General features: G+C 35.9%; 1 protein-coding gene across 4 annotated transcripts in view; it reads right to left on the bottom strand.

Moving 5' to 3' along the window:
• Window positions 1–14632, bottom strand: part of LOC140858129 (sm-like protein LSM4) — a 57476-nt gene extending 42844 nt beyond the window's left edge. The window contains exons 1-2 of one of the 4 annotated variants that reach the window (XM_073257783.1): window positions 14613–14632; window positions 14442–14525 (exon numbers count right to left, since the gene is read on the bottom strand). In XM_073257783.1, coding sequence (XP_073113884.1) covers window positions 14442–14522 — 81 coding nt within the window. In that variant the 5' untranslated portion in view covers window positions 14523–14525; window positions 14613–14632. Of the gene's footprint in view, window positions 1–12233; window positions 12307–14441 lie in introns of those variants that run through there. The other 3 variants (XM_073257782.1, XM_073257785.1, XM_073257788.1) reach the window with 3 other exon arrangements.
• Window positions 14633–15155: the final 523 nt, after the last annotated feature.

The following is a 15155-nucleotide window of genomic DNA, read 5'->3' on the forward strand; positions in this document are numbered from 1 at the left end:
AGCAATTGTCATTTCCTCTTTTCTTGGTTGTTATTAGCAGCTCATCTCTCATTTCCACTAAAGTGCTGCTATGTTTGCCCTAGAACCTCTATAGAAAGGCGAAACACTATTTTTTATGTGGAAAACAGGGTGTACATGGGGGTTTGGATGTTAATTTGGGGCCACAAGGCTAACTCTACCCTTGGCAATTGAACAGAAACCTTGAGTTGTAGCAATCTGGGGGAGATCATGGGGGAACATCATGCATTTTCCATTGTAATAATTGCTTTGTAATTTTAGCATCAACTAGTTGCAATGTTAAAATGCCTCTAGAACAAGATTTGAGCGATCAAAACCCATTTTGAATTTGCATGAAAGCACCATCAAAACTATTAACTAGCCAAAAATGGAAAGATATCATTCAAATATATAAATGCCCAAGTCAAGAGAAAATATACAAGGTTTTGCTATTTAGGAGTAAAACAAGATGATCATGCTTTGCCAAACTTCTTTAACCTTTTATTAATGTAACCAAACCTCTTCAATCTAAAACTTCATATTTACCAAACCGTTTGAGTCAATACCATGCTCTATTCATTTCTTTTCTTGAAGCTTAGAATGTCTCTCTTAAGTCATTTTCATCATGCAAATAAATCTCACACTTGCTAATTATGCTTCATGGGGTTTTGTTGAATAAAAGCTCAGCTTGTTTAGCATCTATTATTTTTCACAGAATTACTCTCACAACCTTTGCTCACTAACTGCAACAATCTTGCTCAATGTTAGCCAAACCATCCTGAACCTAATAGTTTTGGCCTACCAAATCAAACCGGTTAAGTATTGAGATGGTTCTGTCTCTTAAAAGTCACTGAGCCCCGCCCTCCCCCCCACATCTCAAACCCTTTGTTCTCTTTCTCCCTCTCTCTCTCCATCTCGATCTCAATCTTGATTGATTTCTCCTTCTCTCTCATTTGATCTCCCCCTCTTCCTCCATGATGGAGTTCAAAGCTCCTTGGTACACATCACTGAAGACCACCGGTGATGGAGGCTCTATGCTCCCCTTGATCGACCCCAACAGCAACTCTAACATCCTCTCTCTTTTTCACTCCCTCTCCCCACTCTACCTATCCCGCTTTCTCTTCTTCTTCTTCTTCTCTCCAACCTCAGATTTTCCTAAGGTTCGGGTTCGAGTTCTCTCTCCCTCTTCCCCCTCCCTTCTTCTCTGCCCCTCACACCCTCCTCTCTCTCCCCCTCTTCCTCCCTCCTCTCTCTCCCCTCCCTCTCCTTGTTTTGGTATGCCTCGACATGGCATGGTTGGACTGATACCATATTGAATCGATCACGAGCTGGTACAAGCCTCAATACCAGTCCGACTGATCTTGGTCTTTCATATCAGTCATCTCTTGTTAATGTTTACATGTCTCAAATATTATCTTAACTTCATTCAAAACATAGAAAACCATAAGGATTGTTGTCTACTCATTCTCATCTTTGTATACCACTTCTCTCACACCTTCCTTTCTCATGTTTGCATATTTTATTTTATGTTCACACTAATAAACATTTCAAGATATGTTAATAAAACAAATTGTAATCAAAAGTCAAGAACTCTGGAAAATAAAAGAATGAAGAAAGAACCAAACTAAAAGATTAGCACAGTACGATAAAATATAAATGATATCAATTACTCATTTACATGAGATCATGAATTACTTGTAGGAGTTGGTGTAGTGCTCTCAAACCTTGAGAGACCAAGAGGTCAAGAAAGCCAGCCAGCAGAACTTAGTCGACTCGTTCTGAGATTTGGTCAACTAAGTTGAAGGTGAATCGATCCAGTCTTAGAGTGGATCGACTATGTCTCAGAGGAAGGGCCAAACAGAAAGATGGGGTCTTGAAAAAACTACGAACAGGACGTAGGTTAGTCCACTCAGTGCCAATCTAAGTCAACTAGATTTCAGGTGAGTAGACTCAGTCCCAGTCTGAGTCAACTCAAGCACATGCAGATAGTCATGAGATAGATTTTCTATTTGGATCTAGGATCGGATTTGATCCTAAGTGCCTTAAGGCCTGATTAGAGAGGTCTTAAGGGAGCTAACTCAAGGTTTGGACTGAGATTAAGTCTATGGGTGAGAGCATGCAAGACTTAGGCTTAGATGAGTACTTTCATGTGTGGGTTAGCCTAGAAAGTTTTTTGGGCTTGGGCTTGCTACTCCCATCCACCATTAAATCAGGCTTCTGTGCTTCTTTTTGTCTCTTTTTCAGTTTATTAGATTAACACCCAGGTTCCCACGCAAGAGATCGATCCACGATTGGTATTGGAGTGGTACTAGATTTCCTTAACATTACTCATAAAAGTCATTAAATTTCTAAAATGCCATCTTTTTCAATAGGTCAGGATGAAAATATACTAAAAGCTTCGTCTAAAAATTCAATACTAATAAGAAAACCTCTCTATAAGTCGGATGATCATCAAAATAGTGCATGATCTACCTTAAGATGGGAAAGGGGCATAGACAAAGTAGGTCCATTAGCAAGTAAATGATTATTGTGCTACATAAGTCAAGGTTTTGCCTTTATATATCAATTCAATCTCATGTATAAGTTCTAATGAGAATTCCAAATGGTAGTCTACTAATGAATTCCATACATAACTTCTTGAATGTGGTGTGTTTGCTCATAAAGTGTGCTTGAAGTATGTAACATTGTCTTGATGTCCTCGAACATGTAAGCATTTATTCTTGCCACTTTGCTCTTGAGTTTCAACAATACATATGATATACATTGCCATGCATTATCAAAAACTAGGAACTATGATGTCTCTTGAGAGTTGAAGAAAATGGACAAGAAAAAGAGGTAATGGTGTTGTTTACTATAGTAGGGTGACTCAATGGAGGTGTTGCATGAAGGCTCCAAGGTGTTGTTGTGGCGGAAGGCAGAGGGTGATCTAGATGCTGAGACACCAGATGGATCTACAAAAAAGCCCGCTCGCAGCAGAGATGGGGTCTCTAATGAGGGACTCTTCGATGGTTAATCAGTCGGAGCTTAAGCATAGATAGAGAGAGTATGAGAGTTGATAATGGTATGGCATTGGCCTACCAGAGCTTATGTGAGGGTCTCTGTACTACCTTCTTATATAGAGAGGTGCCAGAGTTTTCTATGCTTAGGCCGTAGGCCATCAGACCTAAGCCTGTAGGTGGTTAGTCATGGGTGTTTGTTATACCCATGTGGCTATATTCCAAGAGTTTGTTAAGAGATTACAATAGATCGTCTGATGTCTCGACGAGTCGGTGGATTCCCACTGATGATGAGATATTGACGGAGGTCGAAAGAATTTCAACCAAAGATTGGTGTCGTCGTAGGCTTCATTCCTGCTAATGATGAGATGTCGACCCGAGGTCGAAAGAATTCCGAAACTGGGGGTCAACCAGGGATTGACCCAGAGGTCAGTGAGCGTTCGAGTAAGTATGGTTATTTCGCCTCAGCTTTCTTTGACAGATCTGATGGTTCCTGTCCTCGTCGGTCTGGGATTTTCGAGGATGAGTCCAAGATCCATGGCTAAGGTGGCACGACCCCGCAACAAGAGGTAATAATATGAATGATCGCAAGCACAACACTATATTTAGTAATGACAAGTAATAAGAAAAGACAAGTTGGCTTTTGCATTAGTTAATATTCATGTGAAATAAAAGATATTTTGCTTTCATATTATCGTATTCAGGATGACACTTTCTTCTTCTAGATGATTTCTACTTGATCGCTTGTCTTTGATGAAGACAGAAACCTCTAAGAGAAAATAGCAGATATGTTTAGCTACCACACCTTAATGCATGAATCAGTGAAGTGGCCAAAGATCTACAACATAACTCCAGTACCTATGGGAATCATGAAAATTCAACATAAGAGGCTATTAATAGATGAAAATGAAAAGCATCTTGGACTGAGTTCGATAAAATAACCTGTAATACAAAAGAATATTCCCCCTAAGAAAACCAGCCATCTTTTCGTGTCCTTCTAAAGAACTTAATGATATAGTGTGGAGAAAGAGTATGATAAATTGTGGCATTCAAGCAAACAATATTGAATAGACCAACCACACCAATAAACAAGAGCCAATTAATGATGACAACAGGAGCAAACGGAAAGTCTACACTCTGAGTACCTCATGTTGTAAAGCGAAGAGGCCAACTAGCATAATGCATGCAACGATAATCACCTCAGCTGTGCATTAGATAATATAGCATTCTAAGAAATTAAGCAAGATAATCATGACAATTATCAAGAAAAAAGTTTCAAAAATCTAGATGGTAAGTAGATTGATGAATGATATTTTACATTTTGTTATTTAAACAGCTAATATAGATGTCATGACAAACAAGCATTTCTGATGCAGGAAAACTTTCTTTGATACAAAGTCAAATTAGAGTATTTTCCCTGTAATAGGTATAAAGATATAAAGGTTATTATTAAGCATGTGTTATTAAAAATGCTAATTAAATAATAGAACATCATGTTTGCACCCCACAACAATTGACATATTTGCTTAAAAAAATAATTTTATTTATCTAATTAGAAATAATGATAACTCTTGCTAAATAGGAAACTACGTAGAATTACAAAGTTTTGATGGATGATTAGATCCAAGAACAGGAGGCAAATTAGCACCAAGAAGGTAAGAATAATGGAAGCAGGTATATGTAAGATGGTAGATTCATCACAATAACCAACAGATTTGCATGCAGAAAGAAAAGAAATGATAGCAAAGACCAAAAACAACAGGAGACAAAAGGTCTCGCTTGATTTGTTTAGGGTGGCAATAGATCAGGTCGGCCAAGCTTAGATCAGATCAAATTCAGGTCAACTCTAAAAAGCTTAAACCTACGTACAATGGACCAATTTACAATTGGGTTAAAAAGAACAAACCCATGTCCAACTTATTTACTAATGATGGCAATCAAGAAGGATATAGGTCAAGTCAAATATGGATTGGATCAAAAGTTCTGTCAACTCAAACCAAACTATTTATTAAATAGATCAAAAATCTGAATCCGATGTTGTTTTTCATTAAATAGGTAATCTGACTAGACCTGCATAGCCTATTTAAAATAGGTTGAATCTGGATAAATGAGTTGTGCAAGTTTTAAATGGACTGAGCAAGTCCTAAACGAGTGAAATGGGTCAAGTCATATTATCATCATCATCATCATCATCATCATCATCATCATTATTATTATTATTATTATTTTGATGGAAATGGGAGGTGAAACCATTCTGATTTTATTCAGAGATGAAGTTTGCAAAAAGCTGATGATGGATTTGGTTGGCCTGGGTCAACCAACAACAAGATAAGAAAGGCTTTTTTAAGGAGAATTATGCAGTCATTACAGAGAATGAAAGCAGAATTTTAAAAAATATTATATTAGCTATTTAATAAATTTTTCAATCCTTGTTTTTGATTTATTCTCTGTGGTTGATATCCAGCCTTGAATTGTTTGACAGATTCTCTGAAATAGGATAATCATTGTGAGTGCTTCGAATTGGAATAGTCTTCTGTCTCTTTCATTCTAAATCAACCAGTAGGTGATAGAAGTGATGACATCCCAGTTTTTCTTGATAATTTCTGAAGGGATAGTTGTCCTTGCCAGCTTTACCATAGATCTTTTATTGATGAGGATGTATCTGTGATATGAAGTTTGGAGGTGATTGTCTACCAAATGAATGAAGCATAACAAAAAGAAATAAACAGATAATTTGTTGATTTAGGAGTAGCACAGCACATTGGGCTATTAAATATTTGCTGAACATTTCTCCATAGGAGAATTTCAGCAGTAAAGATTCTCTTATGAAATAGGAGCCAAGTGAAGACCTTCATTTTCTCTGGAATGGGGACATGCCAGAATTTTTTGACGAATGCTGACCAAATACCTCCATTGCTAAGAAAATGGTAGCAATTTCTAATTCAGAACCACCCACTAATAGTCTATTTCCATTTTGCTTTATCTGGATTCTTTGTAAGCATTATAGTTTCTATGCAGCACCTGAAATCTTGAAGAGTGTCTTTCAAGATCATGATAGTCTGGTCCCTAAAAATGCTGTTGACATCTGATAGACTTTTGAATTGTTGCACGAAAAGATTTGGAAGAGATGTCAGAAGAAATAAAACTAGATAATTGTGTTTGAGAGGCCTATCTTCACAGTCCATTGATCATACTAGAGAGAGACTTCCTTCCCATTTTCCAGCTCAAACTAAACACTCTAGTAGAGAAGCTTACCCTCTTTCATCACACTTTTCCAGATTACTAATACAAATTTCGGATGCTTTCCTTTCATCGGCTTGGAATCTCATTGTGATAATACAAGCTTTTTATTAGAATCCTCCATGCCCAGTTGCGATCCTTGTAGAAACTCCACCCGCATTTGTGAAGCAGGCATTTGTTTAGGAGATTTAAATTAATAACTCCTAATCCTCCCACTATTTTTTGTCTACAAACCTATTTCCAATTAACCAAACAGTGAATTTCTTTGCATTGTTTATCCCTCCACCACAAACAACTCCAACATCTCTTGTCAATTCCATTTAAAATTTGTTGAGATATCAATAGTGAGGACATCCAATAGATAGGTATCAAATTGAGCAATGAGTTTACAAGTGTTAGACAGCCACCGAGTGAGAGGATGTTACCTTTCCAGCCTAACAACTTCCTCTCCATCTTCTTCTCTAGAAATCTCCAATCATTCACTATTGGTTTGCGGTGGTGTAGCAAAAATCCCAAGTAAGTTGTTGGCAACTTTGATAGGATGCAACCAAAATTTGTGCTAGAATTTTGCTCTCACTCTCTGGAATTCCAAAAGTACAAAGATTGCTTTTTTGATAGTTGATATTTAGGCCTGAAGCCAGCTAAAATGCATGGACAATGTACTTTAGAATAGAGGCATGGTATCTGCTTACGTTGTTCATCAAAGTGTCATCTGCATATTGAATGCTCAAGATTTTTCTAGCTGTTGAATCCGGATGCCCAATTTCTGAGATTAGGTAGTTTGAAGCAGCCATTTTGAGTACTTGAATAAGTACATCTACAACTAATACAAAAAGCATTGGGGAGATAGGGTCACTCTGCTTTAATCCCCTTCTGTTTTGGATCTAATTTGAAGGTTTTTTGTTGATAAGGAGGGCCATCTTGCTAGTAATCAAAATATTCTGAATCCAGGTCCTCCATTTTGAGCCAAAGCCCCTAGATTCTAGTATGGTGAGGAGGAAGGACCAATGACCTTGTCGGATGCCTTTTCAAAGTCGATTTTGAGGACAAGTCCCTTCTGTTTTGGTTTATAACAATAGGAGATGCTCTCCATTGTAGTTAGATAGCAGTCTATGATTTGTCTTCCTCTAATGAAGGTTGATTGCGAATCATCTACAAGCAGATCCGCAAATCTAGATAGTCTGATTGTTAGAGTTTTTGTAATAATTTTTAGTATTCCATGTAATAAATTTATGGGTTTGAAGTCACATACTGCAAGCTTTCCATTTTTTTGGGACCAATGCAACATAGGAGTAATTTAGTCTATTAAGATCTATTTTTTCGGAGTGCAAAATATGATCACAAATATGTTAAACTTATACAAATGTTAAATATTATATATTTTTAATGAAGCAAGCGGTTTTAGTAATATATAGCAAGTATAAATAATTGTTGAAGTTCTTTAAAGAACACTAGATGTAAAAGTCGCCACTAAAAACTTCAGGATAAAAATCTTGGCTGTGAGGTGGGGTTTTGTTCGTACCAATGTATCTTCATGAACATTAGGAAGTATATAGATGTTGAATTGCAAATCTATTATTTTTATTAGTAGAAGCGATGATTGTTTTGTTGGATTTGACTCCTAATATGACCTAATTATCACTTAGCCATGATTAACTCTTTAGGTTAGCCATATGTCCTAAATCAATTACAGTAAGTCTAATTAATTAAAAAGTTCTATTTTTGATAAGACTTAGACTGGAAGTTCAACTCTAATTAGGATTAAGTCTTTTGATGGGATAAGTGTAGATATAAATAGAGGTGGCATGATCTCTTTTCTCCAACTCTGAAGGGGTGTGATAATTTTCATCGATCATCCGTGTTAAGGAGGGTGAGGAGAGAGAAGATCAGTCACCCATAAAGGAAGACCAGACGCTCTCGGGCTATGTGATCATCGTATTGATGAGATGATGGCCAACATATGATTTATTTATGATTTTAATTTTTGTATGAATATAGAACACGATTCAGGCATAAAGGAATTAAATTATCCAACATGTGGTATCAGAGTATCGATTTCATGCTTCATATTCATATAAAAATTTTTCCAACGAATTTTAGCTTATTTTCAAAAAATTAAAATCAATGTTTTATATTTTTGAAAACTAAATCAAGGTTTATTAATTTCTTGAAAATAAAATAAAAAAGGGGTTTTTTGTTTGGGGCCGGCCGCATAGGCCGACCCAGCCATCCGGCAAATGGGGCAGCGGCCACGGCCACAGCCATGCCAATGATGGCGAACGGGCAGCGAACCGACTGAAGGGGGTGGTGGCGGCGGTGGCTGGATCCACCACCACCCGCAGTATCTTCGGTGCAGCCGCGTGAACAGCGGCTTGTGCCGCAGCGGTCGAGCGATGGTGGGTCTTCCGCTGCCCTCCGCAAGGGCGGCAGCCTGCCGCCCTCCCTGCTAATCTCGTGGTCGAGAAGAATAGGGGCGGCCGTTCGGCAGAGAAACCACCAGGTTTCTCACGATTGGGGAGGAAGATGGGATTTCGGGTTCGGATCAATCAACCCTGAGATCCAAACCCATTAGGCTATCAGGTTTCTAATTTCAGGTTTTGGATTTAACCCATTAAATTTTGGATCAGACCCGTTGACCCAATTTTATTTTAAACTATTTTAAAATAACCCCCTGAAGAAAGTTTATTATAGATAGATTCTACAGTTTTCTGGCAGACTACAGAAAAACCCTTCTCTTATCTAGGATTTACGGTTTAATCCTCTATTATTAAGCTTTTTGGTAAAATCACGGTATCTTTTTCGTTTTACATCCGATTTGAGCGATTTTTAAACCATTGGACTCTAATGACTTGAAAATATTTTGGTTCAATTCTCATACATATAAAATATTTGAATAATTTATATATTATTTATTTGATAATTTTGCTCACTATTACAACATTCAAGTGTATTTTCACGTAGCCTCAAAAGGTCCGCAGCACTCTATGGATGTTGGTAGCTGAGTCATCGAGGAGTAATGACTTTTTCTCTCATTATAGCTTTCAAATTGCATAAAGGTGTATTTTTACAGTTGATCCAAAGGTGACTGTAGTTTGATACAAAATTAATAGTAAAAATTGACTAACTTGAATTGCATAAAGATGGAGAGTTCTACATCCAAATGTGAGAATAATCTCAAATTTTTATAATCATATTAGTTAATCACTGAAAATATAACTAATATGATAGATCACAGTTTAAACATGAATTATGTATACATACCATAATTATTGCTCTTGCTTATATATTTCATATTATTGTTGGTTATGATTTATGTGATGCATGTTTTGGCATTATTTATAATGTTTAAATTTATAATTAAATTAGTTGCGATACTTATTGTATGCTATGATTCTTGCCAAAGATATTTTATAATTGTATAATAAGTATTATTAGCAGAATTATGTTATGAATCTGCATCATGATTATAATTGTGAGCATGTTCTTTTACTTACAGTGTTATCCCTGCTTCAGTCTCGTCGCATCTATCTAACATTCCCACACTAAATGGATCGAATTATCCTATTGGCATGAGCAGCTTCTCACTGTTTAAGGATGCCTAGACTTAGATTTGACCCTTCGTAACCTCAGTCAGATCAATTTATCCCCACTAGTTCTCCTAATCATAAGAAATTATGTGAAAAATAGGAGCGTTCTAATAGATTATCTCTCATGATTATTAAGAATTCTATAGAAAAGATATTAGGAGAGCTGTTCCTGATAACAAATTGCCTTTGACTATCTTTTCTATGTAGAACAATAGTTTATCAGATCAAATAAAGTCTTAACTGGTATCCTAATAAACAAGTTAATCTCTATGAAATATAATGAATTTTTAGGAGTGTGAAAGCACATTATGAAAATACGTGATATAGCTGAAAAATTGAATGATTTTGGTATGACGATATCTGAAGATTTTTTTATCCTGTTTGTTCTCAATTCTCTTCTATCTCAGTTTATCTAATTTAAGATTTACCCCAACACACATCAGGAATCATGGCAATGAATGAACTCACTCTCAGTGTGTGCAAAAAGAAGAGAGATTGAAACAGAAGAGGTCTAGTTGTTCATGTGGTTTCATAGGAGCATCCTAAAAGAAAGAAAGTGAAGGAAAAAAATAAAGGAGCCAATAATCCACCAAAAAAAATTTCATAAATTGAAATGTTTCTTCTGTAACAAGGAAGGATATATCAAGAAAAATTATGAGAAAGAAGGAAATGGTTCAAAAAAAAAGGGTATTCTCTTATCACTTATTTATTTTGAAACCAATTTCGTTGATTTCCTTCTAATACCTGGTGGATTGATTCGAATACTGCAATTCATGTTTCTTATTCATTGTAGGGATTTCTTTCAAGTTGGAAGCCAAATGATAGAGAGCAGTGGATCTTTATGAGAAACTAGATGAAGTCCAAGGTCATTTTAGTTGGGACCTATAGACTTATTACAGACACCGGATTTCAATTAGATCTACATAATGTCTTTATATTCCTTCCGCATTTAGAAATTTAATTTCTTTAGCAAAACTTGATTTAGAAGGTTTTTCATTTACTTTTGTAAATTCAAGCTTTAAATTAATAAAAATTTATATTTTGGTTGGTACTAGTATTGGAAATTGTGTTCCAAAGCCAATCATCAGTCTGTTGACGGTTGAGCTCATTGTTATAATTGTACATGATTATTAAATAATAAATATTATTTATTTTTATTACTTTGTACATCTTTTTGAATTTCTATGTTATGATAAAGTTCTTAAGATTATTTGAATCGATATAGGAGGATACATCATTTAGTCCTTAAACCTAGTTCACGATCAAATGATATGCTATTATTAGGACGATAGCTATATCAAGTGTAGGTCGTTGTGTGCCATGTGTGTTGGTTGTCCTCTTAATCAAGGAGTGTGGAGACACTGACATCACATGCAAGTGAGACGTAAGTGTATATCTCACTGAATGTGATCAACTACGGAGCACTCGATTGTCAAGAGTAACTCGTGAAGGATATGGAAAGAAGTGTCCTCCAACTTGAGATCACCATAATAACTTGCAAGCAACTCAATGTGCTTTAGTATCAGACAATCTGAATTTCTAATTCAGTGATGAAAGATTTTTGGATACAGTCAAGTACTTGCGAAGTCGGTACGTGAATCAAGATGGAATTGATCCCTCCGAATAAGTAAGAGTTAATGTATCAGTGTATTTCAATTCAGTAAAATCTCGATCGAAATAATCTATGTGATGGATTTGAAAGTATGTTTGGTAAGTACAAAATATTTTGCTATTATTTTATATATTAAAAAATAAAATCTAAATCACTGAATCAAACCATATGTTCGAGCTAATCTATTAGCAATTCTATCTCTAATTACACCCATCTCTCATCGAGAGTTAGCAGTCATGTCCATACTTGTAGTAGTTTGGCTAGGGGCATCAATCTCATCTTCAATAATATATTTTCATCTATATATTCAATAAAAAACTATCCTCTCATGCCTTCTTCCTGATATAATTATGAATTGCACATGTGCTATAACAGTTCATGCTTGCTTTTGTAAAGAATATGGAGGCATCTCTCTCAAGATAGAAAACTACTTCTTCACCACTCCAAAGCAATGCTCAATCACATTTTGTAGAGATGAGTGATGATAATTGAATAACTCTTTGCTTGTTTTTGATTGACGACCCCTTCCTCGATAGTCTTGAAGATGATAACGTTCACCTCGATAAAATGTAAGATAGCCATGCATGTTTGTGAAGCTAGAGTCAACTATATAGTACTTTCCTTCTGGTGGATTAGGAAATCTATATTCAGTATTTGTGACCGCTGACATAAAAATCTGAGAATCATTTGCAGTTCCTTCCCAACCAGATATGATAAAAGTGAATAACATATCAAATGAGCAAGCACATAAAATATTTTGAGTTACTATGGTCTTCCTCCCTCAATGAGGAATTTGCTTACTAGAGGGCACGTAAGTACTAACATGCGTTCCATCGATAGCTCCAACACAATCTTGCATGTAAATTATTTTACTTAATATCAAGATAATAAAATAATTTCATTAACTTTAAATAATAATATGGACATACGAAAATACCTTGAAATAAAGATAGTATTTGGGATTACAACGAATTTCTGGAGTTTCAGCAAAAGAAAGTGGCACTATAAGCTCCTTTGCATATCGAACAACTATCTTTAGTGTCTTTCCAAAATGATGACTAATTGTCTATCCAGAATGCTGAGAACGATCTGCCACTATTTGATTTGACTCTCTTTGATCAATTATCATCAAGAATATAGCAATTTTTTCTTCAACACTTACAAATCGAGAATCATGCAATAGATTTCTTTACCTCAAGTCAAAGCAAAAGTTAAGAAATATACAACTATCCATCCTAAATAAATCTAGACACCTGTCTAGATTTCAAGAATTATCCTCATAACATATTCAGCACCGATCAAATTATCATTTCTATATGATTGCTTGCATAGATACAAATTGTAGTACTCCTCAACTGTTGCAGTAACAACAAGCTCTATAACATCATCTTCCTTTTCATCAAATAAATAAAATTTCTTTGTTTCCTTTCCATCACTAGAATAAAAAATATTTAAATTCTTCTCAACTTCTGAGTCAATCTCCCACATCACTATCCATATCCTATTAATATGAAAGAAAATAAGACTACAGATATTAACATAGAACAATTTAAGTGATACATAATCTTCATAACATCATAAATCCATAGCATAAAGTCTAAAAGATAATAGAACATCAATCCAAATAAAGCATAATATGCACATACATAATTCTTGATATAATATTTTAATACTTAAAGTCCATCTAAACAACTAAAAGTCACATGAACATCCTACAAACTTGCCAACCACCCCAACCTATGCTCATTTGACATCTCAATAAATGTTTCCCTCCATCTCTTATCTTGGAACTTCTCAATTGCTTTCAAATATGTAGGCATATTCACTCTTTCAATAGTTTCAAGAATTTTAATGCAATTTACAATTGAGTACTGTCCAGAACTCAATGAGTTTGAAATTAGTATGTATGTCTACATATTTTATTACTATATCAATGAGTTTGTTTTATTACTATATCAACTTTTGCAAAGATCAACCGGAGGCTTCCAATACTAGAAAGACTAAAATCTTTACTTGGTTGGTTTTCCAAAACAAGATCCTAACCGCGAGCAATCTAAGAAAAAAAAACATTCAAGTCCCCATCCCACGATCTCTCTGCAATTCAGAGGAAAAAACAGGCGATCACCTCTTCCTCACATGCTCGTATTCAAAACAAATCTGGCAACTAATAATCCTAGCACTTGGCATATCACAAATGCTGATATCAGTCGAACATCTATGGACAATATAGAGGAAGAATATACCAAGTCAAATAGCAAAGCCATCTTGGGACTATATAGCATCCGTAGCAAATACTCAATTTAGGCTACTGAAATTCTGCATAACTGAGATGGAAACTTGGAATGCTATAAATCTGAGAAAGTAGAGACAAGCAATAAAACAAGTGAGATTAAAAATAGAATCTCATCATAGGACTACAGTTGAATACAGCAATAGGGGATTAACACAGACACATCCAATTCCATAGAGCTCTTAGAAGCCTTTTGTCGATCTATACATAGTTGGAAGACTATAGGGTCATCTGCCTAATGTAAAGAGAGAGTTTTCACACCACCGGCACACCAACGTATCTTTCTCAATGGTGTGCTTTAACTGAAAGCACAGAACAATAAAATAGCCATATGTTGGTTTGAGGCACCACTGTAAACATAACTCGATAATCCACATCCAGAAAGCCAGAATTATCTTATAACAACAAAACCACAGGCAAGTCTACTTGAGAGACAAAACAACCACCGAGAAAGATAGCAAAGCCACCATCGTCATGTGAGTCAGGCTTTTCTTCGAATAGTAAGAAAGCATGTTGGACGACCAAAGTGTTTCAATCCTAACGACCAAAATCATATCTTGGATGAGAATTTCATATTAGAACACAAGAAATAGCAAGAAAAAAAAAATGCATGAAAGATCAAATGGTTTGGATTTCACTGCTCCAGATTGAAACAAATTAAACCATCAGACCTAAAAGAAAGTCCAACCAGATTCAGTTTGGGTACCAGGGAAACCAACTTTGTCTCCGGCGAGGTCGAGGGTGAGCAACTTGACGGCCTGGAGGGCAGTGGAGGCTGAGGAATCAATCTCGCTGATCATGAGCTGCAGAGGAATGGCAGATCCCAAGAATCAAAGAAGAATAGAGAAAGCAAGAGATCAAAGATCTGGAGGAAAGAGGGGACAGGCGACTTGCTAGAAGCCGAGGGTGAAATTTATTCAGCTGAAGATGCTGAAAGTGCTGAATACGAAGGTCCTCTGAAAAAAAAAAGGTAAAAAGGAGGAGTATTCGATGTCTGGAAAAGCAAAGAGGTTTGTTCATATCCAAGCCTTAGTCATTCGAAGGAGTTGCTAATGATTTACGATCTTTTTTCCTAATTTCTTGGTGACCATCTGAATTTTTACATGGAAGCCACTTAGTGTTCAGACCAAGGATGTCCTAGTATATATAAAGCAATCATGTCTTACCCCAATATGTTGCAATGTCCCAAGAAAGCTGTATGCTTGGACTTTTAAGGGATCCTGTTTATCAACAATGACATTACAACATAACAAGTTTTATTCCCCAACTCAAAAGAGTTGTCACTACTAGCTTCTCTGAAATACTTTTTATCACTTACATTTATGTGAATCTAATTCTTCCCTGGTATTCCTAATGCCTGAAGCAGAAATCTGAACCCTTTGCTATATCGGGGTAGCCTCGGTCCTCTAAAGATGTGGAATCTCAGGCTCAGG

The sequence above is a fragment of the Elaeis guineensis genome, chromosome 5, assembly GCF_000442705.2.
Source record: "Elaeis guineensis isolate ETL-2024a chromosome 5, EG11, whole genome shotgun sequence".
Classification (NCBI taxonomy): domain Eukaryota; kingdom Viridiplantae; phylum Streptophyta; class Magnoliopsida; order Arecales; family Arecaceae; genus Elaeis; species Elaeis guineensis.